The sequence below is a fragment of the Salvelinus namaycush genome, chromosome 15 (genome assembly GCF_016432855.1).
Source record: "Salvelinus namaycush isolate Seneca chromosome 15, SaNama_1.0, whole genome shotgun sequence".
Lineage (NCBI taxonomy): Eukaryota > Metazoa > Chordata > Actinopteri > Salmoniformes > Salmonidae > Salvelinus > Salvelinus namaycush.
The window spans coordinates 21,843,707-21,871,070 of NC_052321.1; the positions used below are offsets into that span (position 1 = coordinate 21,843,707).

Below are 27,364 nucleotides of genomic sequence, written 5' to 3' on the forward strand. Positions count from 1 at the left end.
GCTGACTGCAGTAATGTCCACGAGAGCTGTTGCCAGAGTATGTAATGTTCATTTCTCTTCCGTAAGCCGCCTCCAACGTCATTTTAGAGAACTTTGCAGTACAACCAGCCAACCACGTGTAACCACACCAGTTCAGGACCTACACATTCTTCTTCACCTACGGGATTGTCTGAGTGTAGCCACCCGGACAGCTGAGGAAACTGTGGGTTTGCACAATCGAGAGCTCTATGCGAAGGAGATGTGTTGTGCTGCATGAGGCAAATGGTGGACACACCAGATACTGACTGGTTTTCTGATCCATGCTGAATTTATTTCCTTATCAAATTTGATTTGTCACATGCGCTGACTACAACAGGTGTAGGTAGATCTTACAGTGAAATGCTTACTTACAAGCCCTTAACCAACAATGCAGTTAAGAAATAAGAGTTAAGAACAAATTTACTAAATAAACTAAAGTAAGAAATGTAATAAAAAGTAACAATAACGAGGCTATATACAGGGGGTACCGAGTCAACGTGCAAGGATACAGGTTAGTCGACGTAATTTGTACATGTAGGTAGGGGTAAAGTGAACTGTAACTCTGTAAATTCTTGCATGTTGCGTTTATATTTTTGTTCAGTGAATCCATGAATATTATCCTTATCACCAAGCATGAAATGTTTTTTCATTGTCAAACACTGACTACACAAATACTTTTTGGAGGTTAATAAAAAAGAAGCAATGCCTCGTATTTTTGCTTGGTCATCTGTACATAGCCTTCATAACTAGACATTTACCACAACTCAGACAGTCTACCCACTTCCTGACTTGTGCATGTGAAATTAAAACGTACTTGTGATGTGGCTTGCTTCTTTCAAACTTCTCCATTTCTTTTAGCTTCCAAGCCCTGGCAATAGCTATTTTAAACCACACCAGCCACCTGGTTTCTGAATTATTGTCATCATCAGTCATTTTGAGAGCATTCTGTAAAAAAGGCAAGTGTCATTGTAAACAGTAGACAACAAAAAGGATAGTTAAGATTTTGTTTAAAATCTTTTTTTCTTTAAATATTATTATATATATTTTTTACACAACATAAAGATACTTTTCTTAGGGTGTGAATCAGATTTGTTTTTAATGCTTTAAGGACCCACTGTGATTTCAGTGTAACAACGCATAAAAACCTGTCCCATATCTTAGCCTATAGTGTTTGCAGTCCATCTTATGATAAGTTACAATTGTTCTTTTCTCAGCAAAAATAAATGAACAATACACAACTAAGATATTTTTTTGGTCATTTATATTACAATTATTTGACAAATATTTATTGTAGGTAGAAAATGGCAAACGGTGCTTTGCGTTGTACAACACCCTCTCCATCTCCAGAGACCCGTTTTAGTGAAACCCCTGCCCCAGACATATAGAACATTTAGCATAAATTCTTTCATCATTTCAGCCCATGCAATAAGTCCAATGCACCTTTCGCTCTTTTCAAGTATCACTGTCTAGTTATTCAACAATAAACGACATCAGGAGGAAGGGTATAGCCACTGTGTGTGAAGGGTGGTTTGTTGTGACTGCCGAGAGGCTGGCTCACATGTCCAGGAGCAGCACTCTGGGGTCTTCTACCACTGCCTTGATCTTACGCAGGAAGGTGACTGCCTCTCTGCCATCGATGAGCCGATGGTCATATGTCAGAGCCACGTACATCATGGGGCGGATCTCCACCTGCAGCAGAGGAGGAGCTTCAGAGACAAACAAATACTGCTTCCTGTCCCTATACCACATCTGATAAGGGGGTCTCCTGAGATGTGAGTCTATATTATATGGAGTAATTCAAAGTCTACAGAACAGAGCCAACACCCACCTTGCCCCCGATGGCCACTGGCCTGTCGAAGATGCCATGCATGCCAAGGATGGCAGACTGCGGAGGGTTGATGATAGGCGTGCCAAACATTGATCCAAATACGCCACCGTTGCTGATGGTGAAAGTGCCTCCATCCATGTCTTCCACGGCCAGCTCATTCTTACGGGCCTGCAAACAACATCAACTTAGAAAATGCACAACAGTCAAAACATAAAGTACAGCAAAACAGAGCATATCCTTGTCCTCCTACTTTCTCCCCCAGCTCGTTGATGGTCTTCTCGATGTCAGCGAAGTTCATTCCCTCCACCCCACGGATCACAGGCACCACCAGGCCCTGGGAGACAGGATGAATGAGATATTCAGAGCTTTGGTTCATGTACACAGTTGAAGTCGGAAGTTTACATATACCTTCGCCAAATACATTTAAACTCAGTTTTTCACAATTCCTGACATTTAATCCTGGTAAAAAGTCCTTGTCTTAGGTCAGTTAGGATCACCACTTTATTTTAAGAATGTGAAATGTCAGAATAATAGTAGAGAGAATGATTTATTTCAGCTTTTATTTCTTTCATCACATTCCCAGTTGGTCAGAAGTTACATACACTCAATTATATTTGGTACACACATTTTCTATAGGATTGAGGTCAGGGCTTTGTGATGGCCACTCCAATACCTTGACTTTGTTGTCCTTTAGCCATTTTGCCACAACTTTGGAATTATGCTTGGAGTTATTGTTAATTTGGAAGACCCATTTGCGACCAAGCTTTAACTTCCTGACTAATGTCTTGAGATGTTGCTTCAATATATCCACATCATTTTCCTTTCTCATGATGCCATCTATTTTGTGAAATGCACCAGTCCCTCCTGCAGCAAAGCACCCCCACAACATGATGCTGCCCCCCCCCCCCCCCCCGTGCTTCACGGTTGGGATGGTGTTCTTCGGCTTGCAAGCATCCCCCTTTTCCCTCCAAACATAATGATGGTCATTATGGCCAAACAGTTCTATTTTTGTTTCATCAGACCAGAGGACATTTCTCCAAAAAGTACGATCTTTGTCCCCATGTGCAGTTGCAAACCGTAGTCTGGCTTTTTTATGGCGGTTTTGGAGCAGTGGCTTCTTCCTTGCTGAGCGGCCTTTCAGGTTATGTCGATATGGGACTCGTTTTACTGTGGATATAGATACATTTGTACCGGTTTCCTCCAGCATCTTCACAAGGTCCTTTGCTGTTGTTCTGGGATTGATGTGCACTTTTCGCACCAAAGTACGTTCATCTCTAGTAGACAGAACACGTCTCCTTCCTGAGCGGTATGACGGCTGTGTGGTCCCATGGTGTTTATACTTGCGTACTATTGTTTGTACAGATGAACGTGGTATCTTCAGGCGTTTGGAAATTGCACCCAAGGATGAACCAGACTTGTGGAGGTCTACAATTATTTATTTATTTTGATTTTCCCATGATGTCAAGCAAAGAGGCACTGAGTTTGAAGGTAGGCCTTGAAATACATCCACAAGTACACCTCCAATTGGCTGAAATGACGTCAATTAGCCTATCAGAAGCTTCTAAAGCCAACACATACTTTTCTGGAATTTTCCAAGCTGTTTAAAGGCACAGTCAACTTTAGTGTATGTAATCTTCTGACCCACTGGAATTGTGATACAGTGAATTATAAGTGAAATAATCGGTCTGTAATAATCAGTTGTTGGAAAAATGACTTGTGTCATGCACAGAGTAGATGTCCTAACCAACTTGCCAAAACTATAGTTTGTTGACAAGACATTTGTGGGGTGGTTGAAAAACGAGTTTTAATGACTCCAACCTAAGTGTATGTAAACTTCCAACTTCAGCTGTATTAGCCCTGTTGTAAATGTGTTAACAGTGAGTAGCCAACCATAGGCATTACCTTTGGTGTTGCTACAGCCACACTGATGTCCACGTAGTCCCTGTACACAACCTCTTTGGTGGTGTCATCAATTACTAAAAAGAGAAAAGTTATGAAAATAGGGTTTCAAAGTTTAAATACTGTATTAACCTCTTAAATGTAAAGTCCCTTTATAGTCCCTATAAAATGCAGCCCTCTGATGAATTTCAAAATCCCGATGTGCCCCTCGAGCCAAAAAGTTTGCCCACCCCTGGTCTAGAACCTTTTATCCATAATGCAAACTATTGCTACCTATCTCAGAGACGAGACACACCGAGCACGCTACATTACATTGTAAACAGATGTCATCGCTTTAGCATAAGATGTGTTCTCAAGGGGGGGAAAAAGGTCAAAACTAAGAATATCGAGCAGGAAGATAAAAAGGCAGCAGCTCTGATTAAGTATACCGACATAGAAGTTTTGAATAAAATACTGGTCGGACTCAGATCAGGGGAGCGATTTGGACGAGTATTTTGACACGGCCGACAAAGATTGCTTTCTAGAAGGATTGGATCCACTTTTAGATCTGTAAGTAAATTATTTTCATGAATTTATAATAGCTAATTTACTATATGTATTATGTATTATGTTTTTTATAAGTAGTCTGCTTTTTGTGCATTGGATTTAGTTTACATAAGCCTATGTCACAATTCATTTCATGTTATATAATTCCATAGTAGTTATTGTCTATGTTTCATATTAGTTCATTGTTTGCTGTTCTAAGTTTCATCCTTGTAACTTTGGAGAGGCCACTAAACTTTTTGCTTTGTGGTTCTCACCTCTGCCTTTGTCTCCAAAATGTTACTGTTTGCATTGTGTGTGTGCTTCACACCTATGTGAGTCACTGTACAGAAAGTTTAGGCTTTGTTTTTACTTTACAGTAATGTGGTTTTGTAAATTTTGTCAACTGCAATTATTTTTGCCTTACAACAATATATCTCTATTTTATTTGGATGATGACATTTGGGAGCCACCAGTCAAGGTCTTCACCCCCCACTGCTATGTCAATCACCCCGTCTGATGGTTCTACATCCACTTTCATAGACCTCTTGAAAAAGAAAATAGGACGAATGGTGCCACAAGCCCCTAACAGAATCGGTTTCCTCAAGACCAAGGTAAACGACATGACAAAGACAGCGGAGAGGGGGACCATACATTGAAACAAGCTGCTTTTTGTGAAATGGAAGGACACTAGGGAAGTAACCATGCTCACCACACAGCATAAGGCATTCAATAACAGCCATGTCTCAAGGAGGGTGAAAAAGGAAGAATGTCCCTATTCCTGTTTCTGTGAAGAACTACAATGCCAGCATGGGGGGTGTCGACCTATCTGATGCTCTGATAGGCTACTACCAGGCCCTCCACAAGACCAAAAAGTGGTATAATACTTTTTTTTAACCACTTTGTGGACATTGCTACAGTAAATGCTTTCATTCTCCACAAGCAGATGGCCAAACCAAAAGGTCAATCCTCTCTCTCCCAGTTGGCCTTCTGAGAGCAGCTGGTGTTGGGAATGGCTGAATCGGGGGCCCAAAGCAACCTCACAACCATCACAAGACCCCCCACTCAAGGTGAGTGCCACTATCCAATACACATGCCAAAAGAAAAAAGGAAGAACTGCAAGCATTGCACAAAACACAGGGGGGTGAAATGCCAGATCTTCTGTCCGAAATGCCAGTTCGCTTTTTGTTTCCTGGCAGAGAGGGACTGCTTCAAAGACTATCACGACATGCACAAGCTATGGTGAAAGTGAAATCTAATCATCTACACCTGGGATGTAATACGAACACCATTTGTAAATAGTCCAGCTTATTTCTATTTTTTTTAAACTTTTTTTAGTGAAGGACGCGTGTGTAAGCAAGTTTGTGTTTGATAAGACATTTTTTATATTTTTAGTATGTATATCTGTTGCTTTTATATTGTTTTTGTAAACAATATGTAAAATACATTGGATATGCCTAGGCTAAATGTTCAGGCACTTTGGAGAGGTTGAAAAAAAAAAACACTTGGATATCCCCTGTATGTCCCCCGACACCACCACAATGTTTGAGAGAGGTTGATGTTGTAGACATGTAGTTTTTATAGTGAACAATACCTTTTAGGCACATCCAGGGTGCAAAAACAGTGCAATTACCATATTCAGACACTTTGGAGAGATTGAAAGGACTTGAATGTACCCTGGATACCCAAAAACACCACCACAATGTTTGAGTGAGGTTGACATGGTAGAAATTGTGTTTTTATACTGAACAAATAGCAGTTAGGGATTGCAAATATGTAATAGCACTGGAATTATCTAATTTACAGACATATGCCACTTGGAGAGGTTTGGTATTTGGAATTTTATTAGGATCTCCTGCTGCTAAAGCAGCAGCTACTCTTCCTGGGGTCCACACATAATACAGAAAGAACATTAATAGACAAGAACAGAACTACATCAATGTTTTAAAAGGCACGCGTAGCCTACATATCAATGCATACACACAAACTATCTAGGTCAAATAGGGGAGCGGCATTGTGCCGTGGGGTGTTGCTTTATCTGTTTTTTGAAACCAGGTTTGCTGTTTATTTGACCAATATGAGATGGAACGGAGTTCCACGCAACAATGGCTCTATATAATACTATATGTTTTCTTGAATTTGTTCTGGATTTGGGGACTGTGAAAAGACCCCTGGTGGCATGTCTGGTGGGGTAAAGGACACTTGGAAACGTCCCATGACCACACCTGACACCACTTACTAAAACATCTGCCCATTTCTAGTTGTTAGGTCTATCAACCCCATTTTTCCCCCTGATAGTGGCACATGTTGTGGAAGCCATCTGATGTGTTTCCAGCTCTGGGAATCAATAACGCACGTATTGCTTGTCAATGAAATATGACTTTCAACATTTAAAAAAATGATTTTGTGTGTGCTTGATCTTGTGTATTCTGAACTATGTAACTCCTATCTTCTGATCATTTCCTCACAATCTCCCAGATGTCTTCTTTCCAAATATACCAAGTTGTTGCATATCAGAATCATGTAATTACACATGAATAGCAGTTACTTTTGGGTATGTCTATTTAGGCGAAAATCTAACATTTTGCCATTACATTTAAGAGGTTAACTAATGAACTTTAAATATTGATTTAGCTTCTATGATTCACTTCCTTGAAGCATATAGTGTTTTTTCTCTGTGGGTGGGGAAACCCACAGACAATTTTAGACACTAATGGGTTAGCAGTGAAGATCAAACCTACTTGGCTATGGTTAGTTTAAATAGGCCAGAGAGGCCTAGGTGGAGTACATAGGTACACTGTGGTTCTGAAGGTTGTCTATGCAAGAGGCAAAACGTATGTTTTTTTTTGCCATATTCAGATGGATGTGACTTTGGGTAAAGGAGAGCATACCTCCGTTGACGGAAGGTTGGTCCATCAGAGCGTATGCTGAAGCCTTGACAAATGCAGACATGAAACCCAGCTTGATGTTGTGTTTCTTGAGGAAAGCGTCTTTGTATGCCTTCCTCATCTCACTGATGTTGCTGTGGACAGAAACTAGACCAAGTCAGAATGCTGCTGTCCTAACCAACACCCAGTATATGTACTTATTTTCAGGAAAATGTTACGTAATTGACAATACTTAAATACATTTTTCATAGACATCTCCGATATTGATTGACAGCACAAACATGCATTACTGTCTCAATATTTTCAACCAAGCTTAAAAACTAATACATATTTTTCTGTCAAAGTTCTGCTTCTCCAGGTCATGGTGATTGAGTGCCATTGACACTGGGCTGCTAATGTTACACCATTGCTCATTTCTCTTCTGTATGATGAAAAAGGACTCTTATATCTCACTTTTTAATTGTTTGTTTTCCTGTCTCTAACCCGGTTTAAACTCTAGGGTTTCTCCGCTAACGGCATTAGCCCCTCCCAAGACACGCACTCTCCGAGAAAGGAGAGAAGAAGCGATAAAAATCTTCACTTTCCAAACCCTCTAAATCTTATTGGCCTGTCATAAAAGCCCATATCGGTTGAGGCAGCTCGTCCACTCAGAGCGCAGGTCTCTGTGGGCCCCAGTAGATGCTCTGGCCTCCTGCTCTAGCTGCTCCTTCGGCTCCAGATGAGTCCAGGCCTGGAAGTCTTCCTCCAGACCATCAATGCCAATTCAATTAAGATGCACAGAAACCCCTGAATAGCTGAAAGCTGACACCACACATTTACACAGAAAAGAAATCCTCAAAGTTTCATCTTCAGCACGGGGGGCAAACACGGGCACTAACATTTCCTTGTAAATTAATAAAGCCCCGTTTTAACAAATCTTATCTTTGTTTTCACCAACATTAGGACCAAATATTTACATTCCATCGTTTAAGAGGGGATCAGGTTTCAAAAAGGTTTTCCTGTTGAGCAGATCCAATCTATAACCATTGTCTGTAGGCCTCAGCTTGAATAACATATAGAGAAGTATAACATTTCTTTACTTTTGACCTTACTTTATCCAGACTATTATTTTAGATACAGGATTTACATTTCCAGATAACATATATAATCCCTAATATAAAATGTATACATTAATATAAGTGAATCTGTTTCACTGAAAGTGTACTGCTAATGTTAAATATGTGGTGGATGAGTAATCATCTCCCTTAAGAAGAACTTCCTTTCTAATAATGTTAATAGGGATATAGGGCAACCTATTCTGTTATTTCCTACCTCATGTCGACCTCATTAAATGTTGTCAACATAGCGCAGGTGTTCTGGGCTTCCTTCAGTCTCTGGGCGATTCTCAGACGCATACGGTTCATCTTCACCTGAGATAAAAAAGAAAATAGAAAAACTATTTTAAGAATTTCTCAAAATATATTCTCTGAAGAAAAAATGTAAAACACTGCCACAACAGCTATGCATACTAGCAGATACAGTTGATTATTATTTTTTGCTTACTATACCAACTCCACCTACGGTCTGAGCTATTGTGAATAACATGGGTGCTTTACTGCAGTATTTCGTGATTACGATCCCTCACCCTGTGCTCTGTCCTGGCTGGTATCCCCCTTCCATCTGCAACAGCGGCTGGGGCAACAGCGGCTGGGGCAACAGCGGCTGGGGCAACAGCGGCTGGGGCAGCAGTGGGTTTGATGGCTGAAACTGTGTCAGACAGACAGGGGAACAGGAGCTGTTAGTACCTCGCCACCTCCATTTAGCCATTAGCAATTGTCACTGTCAACAGGCAAGGGCTAAGTGATTTATTAACGAGATGCTCGTTCTAGGTCCCAGGAAACAAAGAGATCTGCTGTTTGATCTAAACAATGAATCTTGATGGTTGTACAGTCGTCTCAAATAAAACAGTGAAGGACCACAACGTTACTCTGGACCCTGATCTATCGTTTGACGAACATTTCAAGACTTTTTCAAGGGCTGCTTTTTTCCCATCTTCGCAACATTGCAAAAATCTGAAACTTTTTGTGCAAATAAAAGCTATTCCATGCTTTTGTCACTTCTAGGTTAGACTACTGCAATGCTCTTTCTCTCAGGCTACCCAGATAAAGCACTAAATAAAATTCAGTTAGTGCTAAATACGGCTGCTAGAATCTTGACTAGAACCAAAAAATGTGATCATATTACTCCAGTGCTAGCCTCTCTACACTGGCTTCCTGTTAAGGCAAGGGCTGATTTCAAGGTTTTACTGCAAAACTAAAAAGCATTACATGGACTCGCTCCTACCAATCTCTCTGATTTGGTCCTGCCGTACATAACTACACGTACGCTACGGCGATCACAAGACACAGGCCTCCTTATTGTCCCTGGAATTTCTAAGCAAACAGCTGGAGGCAGGGCTTTCTCCTATAGAACTCCATTTTTATGAAATGATCTGCCTATCTGAGAGATACAGACTCAGTCCCAACCTTTAAGTCTTTACTGAAGAATCAGCTCTTCAGTAGGTCCTATGACCTGATTTTCCTGTCATGTTTTGGGCCCCTGGGGCTCGTGCGGTGGGGAAGATTTTTGTGGGCTATACTCAGCCTCGTCTCAGGGTAGTAATTTGGTGGTCTGCTGATAGCCCACTAGTGGTGTGGGGGCTGTGCTTTGGCAAAGTGGGTGAGGTTATACCCTGCATGGTTCGCCCTGTCCGGGGGTATCGTCAGACGGGGCCACAATGTCTACAGACCCCCGCTGTCTCAGTCTCCTGTATCTACGCTGCAATAGTCTGTGCGGGGGGGCTAGGGTCTGTGCTATCTGGTGTAATTATCCTGTCTTATCTGGTGTCCTGTGTGAATGCAAGTATGCTCCCTCTAATTCTCCTCTTGTTCTCTTTTCTCTCCTCTTAACGATGTTTGAACATCTTGAAGAATGATCTGGCCTTAACGGCCATGTACTCTAATGTCCACCCGGCACAGCCAGAAGAGGACTGGCCACCCCTCAGAGCCTGCTTCCTCTCTAGGTTTCTGCCTTTCTAGGGAGTTTTTCCTAGCAAACGTGCTTCTACATCTGCATTGCTTGCTCTTTGTGGTTTTAGGCTGGGTTTCTGTATAAGCACTTTGTGACATCTGCTGATGTAAAAAAGGCTTTATAAATGAATGTGATTGATTGATTAACCTGGTGTGGCAGAGATGGCAGCTCCTGGCACGGGTGGCACGGGGGGCATAGTGGAGGGGATGGGGCCCACTGCAGAGGGAGCAAAGGATGGAGGTGTGGCAGCAGCAGGGGGTGGAGGGCCTGCTACTGCTGCTGATGCTGGGGCCTCTGCAGCTTGGGCAGCAACAGCTGAAGAGAGAAAGTTATAAGAATGTGCATCAGGCAAGATTAACACTAGACAATAGCACATGTGTTTGCAGTGTAGATAAATAGTATCTAATACCTCAGTAAACAACATCTACCATGTGTCTTGAATTGATGGAATTTAGAATATTTTTTTTATTGGGTCCTCCAACATTAACATGCCACAATCAGATCAGAACAGTGTGCCGACCATACACCTGGTAAACTCAGTGGTACTGACCTCCTTTCCGGAGTTTGAAGAGAGCCTGTCCTCCCTCGACCTTCTCCCCATCAGGGACCAGTAGCTCCTCAATCACCCCAGCAGCAGGAGACGGCACCTGCACTGATGTCTGTGGAGCAAGACAAACCATTGCAGACCATGCATGATACAACAAACTATCCATGGATCTGTTATTAACAAAAAACAGTCAACCGTATTAGTCTATTAATATATAAGGAGGTTGTAAAAATGGCATTTCAATAAACAATAGACTTCCAGAGCGGTCATACCTTGTCCGTCTCAATTTCACAAACCACCTCATCCTCTTTGACAGAGTCACCAACCACTGCAAGGAGAAGGTTACATTTAGTGTGGCTAACAGAGAAATATTTACCCGGCTGCAACCGACATCTAAATGAGCACAAAGAACAGACACAAATAAAATAAGCCTAAGTTACTTTACCTTTCTCCCACCTCACATCCCCCTCTGTGACTGACTCCGCAAACGCAGGTGTCTTTACTGTGATAACTTCATTCCCTAGAAGACCACACAATATTGACTTCATACAACTCCTGTAGGGTTAGCTGATCCACCCCAAAAAAAAAAAAAAAAAAAAAAAAAAAAAAAAAACTCCTGTAGGGTTATACACATTACTGCTTAGATCACACGGGTCAAAAAAGGGAGAAGAGTTGAAGCCGATACATACTGCAAGCTGAAGACGTCTTGAAGTATCTGATTTGGAAGACGCTGGACCTGGCTTCGCATTTCCTACAGATAAATAAAAAGTGTCAATATAGAAAGTCCAACTGCACAGTACGAGGCTAAAACACAGGTGAAGCCATGCTCTAATGAGAAGACGGAGGTCAATGGTGCATTGATAATACTTACGCTGGGTTGTTGACTGTGACACTACGGCTAGCTGACAGTCCTGGAGCAGATGACAACAGTAAATCACTCCCTTCTCGTGCAGAATCTAAAACGACTTCATACATGCAAGAGCTGGGTTGAACTACCGTGATTTACAGTGCCTTCGGAAAGTATTTAGACCCCTTGACTTTTTCCTCATTTTGTTACGTTACAGCCTTGTTCTAAAATGGGTTAAATAAAAAAACATTCTCAGCAATCTACACACAATACCCCATAATGACAACACGAAAAAAGGTTTGTAGATTATTTTGCAAACGTATTAAAAATAAAAAACATACCTTATTTACATAAGTATTCAGACCCTTTGCTATGAGACTCGAAATTGAGCTCAGGTGCATCCTGTTTCCATTGATCATCCTTGATGTTTCTACAACTTGATTGGAGTCCACCTGTGGTGAATTCAATTGATTGGACATGATTTGGAAAGGCACACACCTGACTATATAAAAAGGTCCCACAGTTGACAGTGCATGCCAGAGCAAAAATCAAGCCATGAGATTGAAGGACTTGTCAGTAGAGCTCCGAGACAGGATTGTGTCGAGGCACAGATCTGGGGAAGGGTACCAAAAAATGTCTAGAGCATTGAAGGGTTGAAGTCCCCAAGAACACAGTGGCCTCCATCATTTTTAAAATGGAAGAAGTTTGGAACCACCAAGACTCTTCCTAGAGCTGGCTGCCCAGCCAAACTGAGCAATCAGGGGAGAAGGGCCTTGGTCAGGGAGGTGACCAAGAACCCGATGGTCACTCTGACAGAGCTCTAGAAGGACAACCATCACTGCAGCACTCCACCAATCAGGCCTTTATTGTAGAGTGGTCAGACAGAAGTCACTCCTCAGTAAAGAGCACATGACAGCCCGCTTGGAGTTTGCCAAAAGGCACCTAAGGACTCTCAGACCATGAGAAACAATATTCTCTGGTCTGATGAAACCAAGATTGAACCCTTTGGCCTGAATGCCAAGCATCACGTCTGGAGGAAACCTGGTACCATCCCTACGGGGAAGCAGGTGGCGGCAGCATCATACTGTGGGGATGTTTTTCAGCGGCAAGGACTGGGAGACTAGTCAGGATCGAGAGAAAGATGAACAGAGCAAAGTACAGCGAGATCCTTGATGAAAACCTGCTCCAGAGCGCTCAGGACCTCAGACTGGGGCGAAGGTTCACCTTCCAACAGGACAACGACCCTAAAAACACAGCCAATACAACCCAGGAGTGGCTTCGGGACAAGTCTCTGAATGTCCTTGAGTGGCCTAGCCAGATCCAGGACTTTAACACGATCGAACATCTCTGGAGAGACCTGAAAATAGCTGTGCAACAACGCTCCCCATACAACCTGACAGAGCTTGAGAGGATCTGCAGAGAGGAATGGGAGAAACTCCCCAAATACAGGTGTGCCAAGCTTGTAGCATTACACCCAATAAGACTCGAGGCTGTAATCACTGCCAAAGGTGTTTCAACAAAGTACTGAGTAAAGGGTCTGAATAATTATGTAAATGTCATATTTCAGATTTTTATTTTGTATAAATTTGCAAACATTTAAAAAAAATCTGTTTTTGCTTTGTCATTATGGGTTATTGTGGGTAGATTGAGGGGGGGAAACGATTTCATACATTTCTGAATAAGGCTGTAATGTAACAAAATATGGAAAAAGTCAAGGGGTCTGAAAACTTCTAAATGCACTGTACATGCGGTTTCAAAACACACTCACCTGACACAGCCTGCCGTGCCAATACATTGTTTCCCTGTCATAGAGAACATCAACCTGTTAGCTATCAATATAAAGTGTTTATTAAACAATTCTAAATAATATCCTGATGTGATGTTGTTCAGGTGGTTTACAGTACAATTCAGACATAGTTTTAAAAAGTTGGAAGTACTCAGATTGCTCATATCATATTCCCCTCTTCCAAAACAAGGGAGTGTGAATATGCATAAAATCAACATGTATTTGTTACCAAGGACCATGTTTTTACAATGTCCACATGCAGGGTTGCAACTTTCACTGGGGTCATGCCGCCCCCGCAGTTGTATCATTGGAATGTGACACAAAACGAGTCAACAGTTTGCTTTAGGACCATGCGGATGCCTCCAAGCAGACGGGTAGGCTGTTTGGAGTGTTAATCCGACTGGATAAAAAAATATATAATTTATGTCTCATCCCAACTTCTAACGTCAAAATTGCACCCCTGTCCACATTAACAGTCTGACAGACAAACTGGTACATACTGTTCTGTACCTCCCAAAAGGTCAGTGTAGTCGTGGTTGGGGAGGTCAACATGTGTGTGTTGGACCAATCAGTGAATTCAACACTTGGAAACAATGTAGACATAGGGTCAACTACATTATCATACTACTATAATTGAATATATGACCAAGTGAAAATAGACTGAATAGAGAGCTATCTGTGTGTGAAAGTTCAACTTCAAACCGGTCTGTTTATCTTATGCTAAAATTGGACAGTCAATAGAGGGGTGATGGAACTTTGAAGAGGGAATTCGAACATCATGTGCAATGTAACGTTAATCTCAATAGAAAATGACATAGTTCAAGATATATATAACTAACTTGCTAGGCCACGTACAATAGTCTTTATCATTAACGTTACACAAATAGTTACCGGTATGTGTGCTAGCCAAAACTCTCAAATGACCTCAGATTGTTTCCAAGAGGCAAGCTAGCTAAATTAGCTATCTAAATAAACCACTGGTTGACTAACGAACAAGCTAGCGCGTAAAACCAAAATGTCAGCTAACAAATCAGATTAACGTTAGCTACATGGGAGAGACTACTTTAGAATTCAAAATAGTTTTGAACCAAACAGGGTGTCAGGCTGTCCTTGGTTTGACAATGCGAAGAAGGCCTACCATGGCCTACTGCTCGCACCGGCGGCGCCACTCTCTAGCTAGCGAGCTAACGTTAGCATTGGCAGCAGCATGGATGAATCTACGCATGCGATCACAGAAAACACTCAAGCTTGCCAATGGTGTAATGCTTACCTGACTAATGACAGCGATAAAACGGCTAACATTCCGGGTGACACACCGGGAGTGGGATAACATGGTGGCTGAAATGACAGAAACCTGTCCGCGGAAGGGAAATCTCCTTCAGCAGGCCAAGTTGGGTCGTCTCTAGTTACCACAGTCACAAAGTCATGAACCCCGCCGATCTCTAAAATGTATCTTGTGATTTCTTCAGAAACACCAGGATACATACAATAAGCATACAAACAGACAATGATAACATACAACAAATTACAGGTTATACAAATACCTTAAAAGATACACACGTACTGATTGTTTTATCAGCTTTCTTATTGAAATAATGTAGAATGGTCTTAAAGTACTGCTCGAATTCCTTTTAGAAAACATGGAAGAGTGTTTTTTTATTAGTGAATTTATAAAACTATAAATATCTTGCCATAATTTCTTTACATGTAGACAATGCCAAAATAAATGCAAAACTGTTTCTGGATGCTCAACACAAAAAACACAGTTAATGTGCATGTGTTTTTTGAGTTTCTTCAGGTAATGTTTCGCAGGGTACTTTTTTTTGCGGCTGTGGTAACTAGTGGAAACCCAAAATTGCTAGATCCAGCGGAAGCAGTGTGGGACTGGGAGGAACCAGCTAAAGTGGGGAGTGATCAAAGGCTATCCCAAAGAGGATTCACTGTGGAAAAGCTAGTGGCATGAGTGGGAATGAATGAGCTACAATAAAATAGCTTAATGTATGTTTTATATTTACTCATCTAGGATTGGCTAAATATAATTGCATAATACGATTATACATGTGTATTTTTATGACAGTTTATTAATGTGTAATATAACTAAAAATGGTAACATGACATATGCCATTTAGCAGACGCTTTTATCCAAAGCGATTTACAGTAATGCGTATATACATTTTACGTATGGTAGGCCAATCGAATCATTGACAATGTGATTTATTCTCGTCTACACTCAATAAAGTTAGTGCCTAAAACAAACTATGAGTTCACCACAAATTGTAGCCTACATTTCTTTCAAATTCCATAATCAGTTTTCTTGCAAATTGTACTAACTCACCGCTCTGAAATATTGGCCTATTATGCCAATACATAGATTTGTTGTAAATTAGGTTTTCATTTTTTTTCTATAAAGCAACTAATATGAGATCAACTAATTTGTATTGAGGAGTTCTTTTGAATGACAATCCTTTATATGCTTGTCTCTTCACTTTCCCAGTTGTTTGAGTCAACTCCGAGGCCACGCCTCTGTTTCTGTTTGATACAATGACAGTCGCTCCCGCACTCATCTCATCTCATCACTCCGCGTATAACCCGACCCGACTCTACTCAACGTAACAGGTAAGGTTCACATGCTCTGTGTTATTTTACTTTGGGACATGCCCATGATGACAACCAAGTCTAAATAACTCAGATGCATCCGTAGTTTCAAAACTAATGGCTATGATTGTTGGTTGACCTTAGTTGATGTCAATAATGGACAGCATTGTCCACGTCCAAATAACTTGGCTGCTTATGATTTCAAAGTTGAAATCTGTACGTTTTTTTTGTTTCTATCAATAATTCAGTGAATAAAGGCAAGTTTATTTGGTATTTTACGGTGATGTTAGACTAACTTATCAAACATTTGCTGGACAAGAACTCTCAACTTATCTCATCATCAATGAGCACATATATACTACTTTTCATTACAGATACAAGCTGCACTGTAACAGTTTGTAATGCTTGTCTTGTGAAAATATATTCATATTGATTATATTGATTACAGTTTTTTGGATTGTTTCGTCATTTCTATGCAGATTGATGTATAGGCTGTTTGGTATTATGGTAGAATATCTTGCCTCGTTTAGGATTGATCAAAATAAAAGTACTTCATAATGTACCTTTCATCATGAGTTGCCTAAAGAATACGATATATTAGATAGCCTTACCTTACTATATATTAAATAGGCTAGCCTTACTAAAAGTTGCAAGGAGGGTTTCCATCAAATAAAAAAGATGAAATAATGATGAAATAATCCTTATTTAAACTGTAAATCAAGTGTAGAGACTATCTGCTCTTCAGTCATATACCAGGTATACAATATGGAATGTGCTGTAAATTATGACACCTGGGATAGGTGCTGTATGTGGAATATGAATGACTTTACTGTATTTATTGAGGATGCCTCTTTTTACAACTTTTTGTTGTTGTTTTGTCCTCTCGTAAATTGTTATTGTAAAAAATGGTTCATGTTATTGGCTCAGGCTTATGGTTATTTTGGACTTATATAAAAGTAGAGGTTTATGGTGTGAGGACTAGGTGAAATAGAAATATATAAAATGTGGATCTCTCACAAATTAGTTGTTTTGTTTTTATAGACTGAAATTCTGTCATTTGTAATTTGTGGTTAAAGGTGAATTCGATCCATGCATGTTTTCACCAGGATACATTTTTACGATCCAATTTAACCTATTGTTTTTAGAGATTTTAAAACAGTGCATACATGGTCCACACATTGGAATAAAATCCATTTACTAAGAAACTACAATTTAACGCAACTGAGAGATGAAATTTTTAATCCCTTTATTTTCCTCTTAATAATATACAGGTAACTGCCAAAATAAAGTAAACACCAACATAAAGTGTGTTAATAGGGCATTGGGACATCACTAACAGCCAGAACAGCTTCAATGCACCTTGGCATAGATTCTACAAGTGTCTGGAACTATATTGGAGGAATGCAACACCATTCTTCCATGAGAAATTCCATCATTTGGTGTTTTGTTGATGGTGGTGGAAAACGCTGTCTCAGGCGCCACTCCAGAATCTCCCATAAGTGTTCAATTGGGTTGAGATCTGGTGACTGACAAGGCCATAACATATGGTTTACATCATCTTCATGCTCATCAAACCTTTCAGTGACCACTCATGCCCTGTGGATGGAAACATTGTCATCATATGGGGGCATAGCCATGGTAGCCAAAATAATGGCCAAAATAAGGGCCTGACCAGTATTTTTAGACATGAACCTAAGGGATGTTAATTTCTTAATTAACTCAGGAACCACACCTGTGTGGAAGAACCTGCTTTTAATGTACTTTGTATCCCTCATTTACTCAAGTGTTTCCATTATTTTGGCAGTTACCTGTACATTGAACCTTTGTGTGGTTTTTCGGAATCTTTTCTTGCCTTTCATATACTGATTAAAGAATACCTTTCATGAGTATAAAACTGCTATTCTTTTTATCATTCATATTGACTATTTCCAACCCAAGATGAAAGGGAGACACTAGTGTGCACTCCCCTGTGCCTTGAGATCTTAGAGATTTCACTTATAAATCTGAGGGTCTTCATATAATGAGCGACGGGTCATTTGATATTCCATGCTATAAATATGTAATAACAACTTTGTTAGCTGAGGTAGTCATTATAAGATCCCAGATTAAATGTCATGTTCTAAAAATGTGAGGCTATTGCATTATATTTTATATTATTTAAATAAATAAAAATGTGTGGTGGTGGACATCACTACTTTAAGCTCCTAACTCAGGTGTCATAAGCATAATGGAAGGAGGAGATTATTGTTTCCCACCATGATTACATAAATTATATTCAACAGAGTTGATTGAATCTAAGTAGCATTTAGTAGAGAAATGAGGGAGAGGTATCTACTAAAATTTAGTAGAGAAATGAGGGAGAGCTGTCTACTAACATTTAGTAGAGAAATGAGGGAGAGCTGTCTACTAACATTTAGTAGAGAAATGAGGGAGAGCTGTCTACTAACATTTAGTAGAGAAATGAGGGAGAGCTGTCTACTAACATTTAGTAGAGAAATGAGGGAGAGCTGTCTACTAACATTTAGTAGAGAAATGAGGGAGAGCTGTCAACTAACATTTAGTAGCCGAAGTGTTCTGGTGCAAGTCCTCTGCTCTATGTTTTGAATGTTTAACTTGCACTTGTGCTTTCTACTTTCCCCAAAACATAACCATACGAATCAAAAATATTGTTAAGTGTGCTATACTGTTCACATATATACTGTAGTATAGATAGTGTACAGAATGAGAGATTTACAGTATATTCCTTTTTTCCCCTTACTTTTTTGAGAGCAGTCTGAGGTCCAGTCATCTCATACTGACTCACTCCAAGGTGTCCTGACACAGCTAGTAAAAAGGTTGCACAGTGAGCATGAACCTGAGCCTCCCTGACCAGAACATGCACAACCCCAGTGACGGTGGTCTGGAGGATAACAGGGCTGGGCTCATGATCCCCTGCTTCCGTAGAAACATGTACGATGAGCCTCTAATTTCATACTCCAATGGATCCATCATCTCTCACCTCCTGCGCAAAACCATCCACAACAAGAAGGCTCTGGACGAAAGCCATTTCTACCTACCCACATCGACTGTGTCCAGCTCCACAATGGCTGACTCCAGTCAGGAGGACCAGAGCAGTGTCTCGTCCAAGGACAGTGCGGCAGAGTCTGCATCCCCAGGCAGGCACCTCTCGACCAGGGTCAGCCCTGAGGAGGACAGGCCCCTGAGTGATCACCTCCAGGCCAAGCGTGCCCGTGTGGAGAACATCATCCGAGGCATGGCGGGGTCTCCCAACAGTAGGCTCCATGGGGACAGTGAAAGGGCTGAGTCAGACACCAGGGATGCTAGAGAGGCCTACAGGGAGAACAAACGTAAACAGATGCTCCCCCAGCATCAGGAGCACAGTCTCAATGCGGCAGCTCCAGCTAACAGAGGCAGCAGTAGCATCAGCAGCAGTAAGGATGAAGAGTGCCACAAGCTGAAGGTGCAGCTCCAGAGCATGCAGAGAATCCTGAGACAGCTCCAGGATAAGTTCTTACAGGTTTATAACCAGGAAGACGTTGTGCACGAAGACAGAGATGACACAGGCACAGCCAGCCCTGCTGAAAATGATGACACCACACCAAGCAAAGAGTCTGGGCTCATGTTCCATATAAACATGGATGAGGAGTTAGAGAGGAAGCATGACAGTGGTAAAGGGGGCTGTAAGGACAGAGTGAAGACAGACAGAAGTAATCTGACACATCAAAGGGGAGGCAAAAACCTACAGGAGACTCTGAAGCATGAGCTCTCCAAAGCGGTGAGTGACAGTGTAGATAGGGTGTTCAAGAAACTCTCCTCCACGGGGCTCAACCAGTCATCTCATCAGCGCATGTGTCACACTCTGGAGCACGTCATTATGGGAGCTGAGAGGAAGAGCCAGGTACCCTGTAACCAGGAGCAATCACACACTGAGGAGCCAGTCAAACCCCAGGCTCTAGAGTACTATGAGAGAAGTGAGGCTTGCAGTCCTGAGGATCAGACCGAAGCTCTGTCTCTAGTGGTCCGTAAGCCGCCCCTGAGCCAGCTTAGCTCTGTTACCCCGACGGTGAAGAGGCCCTATCCCTTACACCAGTCTCCATTCCAGTTCAACTACAGCACACCTCTCCATGACAGTCAAATGCTGGAACACCTCCTCAAATACGGACCCAACACTAACTTCGGAGGTCTCCCATGCATGCCCCCATCCATGGACAGAACCTCACCAAACTCGGTGGACCTACCCTGGGATGCCATCGTCATGAGGTCCAAAGTCACATCCAGCCACCTGGCCCACCACCGTCACCCATCAGGCCTGGGTCCAGTGACTGTGGACAGTCTGTGTCACCCTCATGTCAAGATGGAGTGTGGGGACCTGCAGAGCATAGCAGAGAGAAACTCCTACATGTCTCTCAATATATCCTTTTACTGGCCTGGAAAATCTCTTACTCTCATAGTGTCCCAGTTAACCTCTATAATTGCATAGGATTTGATATAATTAATGGCTGTATGAATAAAATGGTATTATATTTTTTCCCACTAAGATAGCCTATAGAGCATCACATACACACTGAATCCTACATATTTAGTAATATTTTGTTATCTGATATATACCTTAGTATCCAGTACCTCAGTATTCAAACTCCCTGTGTTTTGCCTTCCCAGTTGAACAAAGACTTGTGGAGGTTCATTGCAGCACGAGCAATTCCAGTAAAACAGACTTCAAGGAAATGTTTATTTTCTTTGATCTCGCTAACCACAAAGAAAATTATAGCATCTTCTTTAATCTGAGCAGAGTAATGACTTTAAGTCTAGAAAAAGACAAATAAAAAGGAATACAAGGCTTTGATAAGAATTGTCAGGAACAAAAGCCCATTTTCAAAGGCAGAGAAAGCATCAGTTTCTGTCCAGGAAACAGTGTTTTTTCGGACTTGAAAAGGTACAGAATATATTTCTCTATCATCAGTGCGATAGGGGTGTATCTGAAAGGTCAGAGCTGAGTGCCTGTGGAAAGCAGAAGTGCCTCCCTAGCAGAACACTTGTCTTCTTGAGCATACATACACAGCCATAAAAAAAATATAGATTTATAAAGTACATGAATGAGTACATTTTATAAATAATGTTTTTGCAAAATAAGAGACAAGCAATCCAAGAAATATAATCCAGTGAGAATATTTTCAGCCACACCACTCTGCATTTTATTATAATGAATTCTATGATTATGATAACTATAATGATAATTATTAATATAATAACATTATCATAAGCAGCGTAATAATAATTGTCCATAATCACTATTACAGAAAACACATTTGGATCATTTAAAAAAAAATGTGGGATCATTTTTCAAAAATCTAATATGTTATAGAGACATGACAGGTAAACTGTTGTAAGGCAGCTCCTGTGTGATATTTATTTAAGCTACTGAACAACTCAAAGTTATGTGAAGATCCTTAACAGCTCCGAAGTGGTCATTGTCCTTGGTTGTAGGTATCTGGAGAAGAATATTATCATCTCCCTCTCAAGATATGTTTTATCTTTACTGTGTAAAGAGCTATGTTTCTCTTTGAACAATTTCTCATCAATCTTTCATTCCAACTTCCTTATGTCAAAGTAGGATTCCCTAATAAATGTATGGTGTGCTGTGACCTGCTGAAAACTATTACCTAAGGCGTGGCTTTGGGCTACAGAGAGAAAGGCCTCTAAAGATCTAGATGCATAGAAAAGTTGCGTTGAAATATGAGATATTTTATTTGTTACATGATGTATTTAATTTAATAAGACTAAATTGTTCCTCCCAAACTACTATTCTTTTAAAGTTCAGAGGGATGATGTAAAATATAATTTATGGAAATACCAATGCAGTGACAAAAATTTATTTTTAAATGTTAAACATTTGATTAGTTTAATACAATGAAATAGCTGCAACAGAGCCGCAGTCACTAATTAAATCCCTAATCTAATGAATATTGTTGTAGGGTCATTATTGACTTCCTGGTTACCGCAGAGCTGTTATTTAGTGTCATCCATTTTAACTGGAGACAGAAGCAACCTAGTATTCTAGCCCATTAACACTTTGAACATTGTATTTGAACTGTATTGTGATTGACTGAAAGTACTTAACACATTGACACATCCAGCAAGGCCTAACCCCCAACCATCTGAAGAAAGCTAAGCTGATGTTCTTCTACACCCGTTACCCCAGCTCCAACGTGCTGAAAACATTCTTTCCAGATGTCAAGGTAAGCAATCACATTATTATTTAACATGATAGTATTCACTGTTAGAATTAATAGTTTGTTCTACGTTCACCATATTTGCCTATAGAATACTTATGGATGTATTTTTGGGACAGAATGAGAAGTGGGTTGGAGGAAGGAAACAAAAGAATACACGGTTTAGAAAAACAAAGCTGTTAAGCCAGTAGCATGTCCTGGGGCATAGGCCAGGGAGATAGAGAGGCATTATTTATTTTAAAAGCCACTCCAGTCAGCAAATGGAGTGACAAAAGCCTCTGTAATAAAGCCACTGTCATTTGGCGTCAACACAGGGCAGGTTTTTAAAATGCAGGCAGGCAGACTGTGAGGCGAGCTCTGGGCCTAACCATGATATACCATATGTCTGTGTGCCCTGTATGTCTCTTCTCCTTCCACCATGGCTGGGACATGTTCTACTGGAGCCTGTCCGTGTCTGGCCCAGGCCTCCTCACTACTCTGTCTGACCCCTAAGGTCATGGGGGAGACCTGCAGCCAGCAGCCCACTGCGTCTCCTCCTTGCCCACGACCCTGTGGTGGGAAGTGGCACTGAACAAAAGACAGTTCTAATCCTGGTGTCTGTATCAATCCTATCAGGCAGAGTCATTGAGAGGGAAGCTTCCTTCTGTCCTGACACTGCTCTGCGGCTTTCTCACCGTCCGAAAACACCAGAGAAAAGAAACGCCTGCCCAGCCCTTGAGTGTTTTTCTTTCTTCTTCTCTGGATGAAAAGATAGAATAAGAAGGCTAATGTCAAGACTGAGTTTAGAAATACATGGCTTTGACAGATGTTTTTTTCATTCAGTAAGTTGGTGGCAAAAGATCAGAGTAATTAACATTGAATAAAATGACAGACCAAGGCAAAACATACAATCCATACATACATTTATTATCTTGTGGAAGGTTTTACGAGTCAATAATGAAAAATAAATATTACCGTTTTTTCCCCCAAACATCTTGATATCAAGTTTATCATGATTTGGTTGATAATGACAAAATCAGGCCATCTTCTCAAACTTGTTGTTGACCTTGTGTCCCCAGTTCAATCGCTGCATCACCTCTCAGCTCATCAAATGGTTCAGTAACTTCCGGGAGTTTTACTACATCCAGATGGAGAAGTTTGCCCGCCAGGCCATAGTGGACGGCGTCACGGACGTGAAAGACATGTCCATCAGCAGAGACTCTGAGCTGTTCAGAGCCCTCAACATGCACTACAACAAAGCCAATGACTTCCAGGTAAGTCAAAATACTTGTATCTTACCATATGGTCAGCTCCTCCCCTGGTATCCAATGTAACTATATACTGTATATAAGCTTCTCAAAGTTTTTCCATGACTTTTAAATCATTAGATATTACATTAACACCCTCCCTTTCCAAAGTAAATTGAGTGAATTATGTTTATGTATGGGAACAGTGTGTTCATTCTGCTTTCATCAGCACTCCTCAGTTTATACAGCCAATTCTGTGTTTTTTGTCCTGAGAGAAACAATTGGAAACTACAATTTGTATTAAAGTGAGCTAAACAATACAGTTGTTTTCGCATGAATGTGATATATTGTGTGTGTGATGTAATATAAATGTAATACACCTTCATTAGCATATCAGAGAACTCCTCACAGAAACATGGGTGTTAAATGTTCCTGGTCTGGTCAGCTACCTCCTACCTCTGTGGTTCTGGTCTGGTCAGCTACCTCCTACCTCTGTGGTTCTGGTCTGGTCAGCTATCTCCTACCTCTGTGGTTCTGGTCTGGTCAGCTATCTCCTACCTCTGTGGTTCTGTTCTGGTCAGCTATCTCCTACCTCTGTGATTCTGGTCTGGTCAGCTATCTCCTACCTCTGTGATTCTGGTCTGGTCAGCTATCTCCTACCTCTGTGGTTCTGGTCTGGTCAGCTATCTCCTACCTCTGTGATTCTGGTCTGGTCAGCTAACTCCTACCTCTGTGGTTGCGGCCACGTATGACCGTGTCCTTGCCCTGACCCATGTGTCACTCTGCACCTGTGGCTTCACAGCCATTATCTAAACTCTAGAGCGATGCGTTATCAAACTGTGGGAAGAGGAAGCCGCATGAATCCCACTAAAACAACTCGGGATTAGAGGACCAGTATGCCTGAGCGAGGCTCAGATTGCTACTGATGCAGAATGCTGAGAAAGACGCTGTAAATTCCGAGGGAGAAAGCTGTTTGGTGGGAAAGAGCAGAGACCATTTTCTTTACCTTGGGACCAATACATTCCTTTCACAGGGATGCTTTCTGTTGGGAGATGAGGGCAAAGAAAAATAAGTTATGCCAACAACTTGACTGTTAGCTGGTCTATGTGAAATAATTGCACCGGATAGATCCTTGTCCCAACATCCAAGCCTCGATCTGATGATCTTTGTTGAGAGCAGAGTGAAATTCCTGGGAAGGCTTGGTGCTTTCGTTCTTTCCGAACAGTTAAGTTTAAGGCTGCAAAGTCAAAGCAGAATCCCACCACAGACGACTAATGATTCGGAACGGACAGAGAGGACAGAGAACAAGGAGCTGTCCGTTTTTGAAAAACATGCTGGTAGGTCTGGGTTCCACAGTGTTGGTTCAGAGTGTAATGAAGACGATGGGAGACAGAGCTGGTTTTAAGCGCAGGGCGCAGCAGGTGTTTATTAGCAAAGGACCACAGGAAGAGGCAGGTAGCTTTGTCCAGGGACAGGCAGAAGGTCATACACAGGGACTCCAAAACAGTAACAGTACAGGCAGGGAAAAGGCTAATAACGTAGTCCGGGAGATCAGGCAAGAGGTTGACAACAGGAAATCTGATAGGCAAAAGTACAGGCAAGGAATAGGCAAAAAGACGTCGTTAGTGAGGATGGCCAAAAAACTACAATACACAGGAGGACTAATAAAGAAATAAACAGAGCTCCGAATAGAATGTGTATCAAAACAAAAAATACCTCACAATGATGGGGTGCAAAGAACTTAACTAAATAGTGTGTGTAAATGACATACAGGTGTGTGAACAGGTGATCAGAATTAAGGGGATTGGGATCTGGAGAGTGAGCTGCGTTCAGGGGATCTACGTGTTTGAGAGTGTGAGTTGGAAGCAGACGTTACACAGAGCACTAGTAATGTAAATCAATGAGACAACACACTTACCATCTACTGAAGTGGTTTGCCACTCACAACATCTAAGCTGTTGGCTTAGATTTTTGTTGCTACCAGTGCAGGTGATTATGATGATACTTGACTTTGAGCACAACATTGTGTTTGATCCCTCTACCAACAGGTTCCTGAGAGATTCCTTGAGGTTTCTGAAATCACTCTTCAGGAGTTTTTCAATGCCATTTCAACTGCTAAAGATTCTGACCCCTCTTGGAAGAAGGCAATCTACAAGGTCATCTGTAAGCTGGACAGTGATGTCCCAGATGAGTTCAAATCATCCACCTGCCTATAGACAGAGCAAGCAAAAGCCATGCTCAAGGAAGGAAGGACATTTTGAAGTCATGCAATGACAATAAATTCAGATTTTAACCCGTTGCCAATGAATTGGATTTTAGTGAGGAAATTCTGGGAAAAAACATGTTGTAAATGACGTATTTTACACTGCAGGAAACTACTTATGGCACACTATTTACCGTCTCAGTAAACACATTATCACACTGCTTCAGCTCTCTCCTATGAGTTTTTTGGTAACACATACTTGACACCAAGGTCATAACCATGTCATAATATCTCATAACAGCTGATTATGACACCTACATAAGACACCTTTCCCTGACAAGAAGTTCCCTTTCATTTGAAAGTTTGTTTCTTCAATATTTTGTTGTTGTTATGAATTCTTTAGTCATGTTTTTTTTCATCATATTTTAAATAACTTGTAGAAAATACACTTTATGACACTGTCATGAAGCATTATGACCATCCTGTGTCACTTTACTTGGACTAAGAAAATACACTTTATGACACTGTCAAGAAGCATTATGACCATCATAATCATATAAGGCAGATAGGCCTATCACGTACATGCCCTTATATCAGTCATCAGTCATCTGCTCCTGAAATCTGCTCCTGCATTCATCCCAGTCATCATCAACAAAGCATTGGGGTAGCTGCATGTCTGACATCAATGTTTGTGCAATTACAATGATAATTCAATATGTTAAATTTATAAATAAATATATACACTGCTCAAAAAAATAAAGGGAACACTAAAATAACACATCCTAGATCTGAATGAATGAAATATTCTTATTAAATACTTTTTTCTTTACATAGTTGAATGTGCTGACAACAAAATCACACAAAAATGATCAATGGAAATCAAATTTATCAACCCATTGAGGTCTGGATTTGGAGTCACACTCAAAATTAAAGTGGAAAACCACACTACAGGCTGATCCAACTTTGATGTAATGTCCTTAAAACAAGTCAAAATGAGGCTCAGTAGTGTGTGTGGCCTCCACGTGCCTGTATGACCTACAACGCCTGGGCATGCTCATGATGAGGTGGCGGATGGTCTCCTGAGGGATCTCCTCCCAGACCTGGACTAAAGCATCCGCCAACTCCTGGACAGTCTGTGGTGCAACGTGGCGTTGGTGGATGGAGCGAGACATGATGTCCCAGATGTGCTCAATTGGATTCAGGTCTGGGGAACGGGCGGGCCAGTCCATAGCATCAATGCCTTCCTCTTGCAGGAACTGCTGACACACTCCAGCCACATGAGGTCTAGCATTGTCTTGCATTAGGAGGAACCCAGGGCCAACCGCACCAGCATATGGTCTCACAAGGGGTCTGAGGATCTCATCTCGGTACCTAATGGCAGTCAGGCTACCTCTGGCGAGCACATGGAGGGCTGTGCGGCCCCCAAAAGATATGCCACCCCACACCATGACTGACCCACCGCCAAACCGGTCATGCTGGAGGATGTTGCAGGCAGCAGAACGTTCTCCACGGCGTCTCCAGACTCTGTCACGTCTGTCACATGTGCTCAGTGTGAACCTGCTTTCATCTGTGAAGAGCACAGGGCGCCAGTGGCGAATTTTCCAATCTTGGTGTTCTCTGGCAAATGCCAAACGTCCTGCACGGTGTTGGGCTGTAAGCACAACCCCCGCCTGTGGACGTCGGGCCCTCGTACCACCCTCATGGAGTCTGTTCCTGACCGTTTGAGC

The 27,364-nt window shown here is 41.4% G+C and overlaps 2 protein-coding genes across 3 annotated transcripts; one reads left to right on the forward strand and one right to left on the reverse strand.

The window, feature by feature from the left end:
* Positions 1-1,095: 1,095 nt before the first annotated feature.
* On the reverse strand, positions 1,096-14,801 carry LOC120060300 (dihydrolipoyllysine-residue succinyltransferase component of 2-oxoglutarate dehydrogenase complex, mitochondrial-like). Of its 2 annotated transcripts, none has more exons than XM_039009494.1 (15): positions 14,654-14,801; positions 13,366-13,399; positions 11,622-11,661; positions 11,440-11,501; positions 11,196-11,270; positions 11,023-11,078; positions 10,754-10,862; positions 10,351-10,518; positions 8,780-8,901; positions 8,467-8,564; positions 7,159-7,289; positions 3,749-3,822; positions 2,097-2,180; positions 1,847-2,014; positions 1,096-1,707 (listed from the first exon to the last, which is right to left on the reverse strand). In XM_039009494.1, the coding sequence occupies exons 1-15, from the start codon at positions 14,714-14,716 to the stop codon at positions 1,573-1,575; spliced, it is 1,419 nt and encodes a 472-aa protein (XP_038865422.1). In that variant the 5' UTR covers positions 14,717-14,801; the 3' UTR covers positions 1,096-1,572. The 2 variants fall into 2 exon arrangements, with proteins under 2 accessions (XP_038865422.1, XP_038865421.1); XM_039009493.1 differs by having other exon boundaries at positions 11,622-11,715.
* Positions 14,802-18,757: 3,956 nt separating this feature from the next.
* Positions 18,758-25,940, forward strand: LOC120059877 (prospero homeobox protein 1-like). Its single transcript, XM_039008937.1, has 4 exons — positions 18,758-20,387; positions 22,105-22,214; positions 23,267-23,461; positions 25,483-25,940. Exons 1-4 carry the CDS (start codon positions 18,827-18,829, stop codon positions 25,648-25,650), a joined length of 2,034 nt encoding a protein of 677 aa, XP_038864865.1. The 5' UTR covers positions 18,758-18,826; the 3' UTR covers positions 25,651-25,940.
* Positions 25,941-27,364: the final 1,424 nt, after the last annotated feature.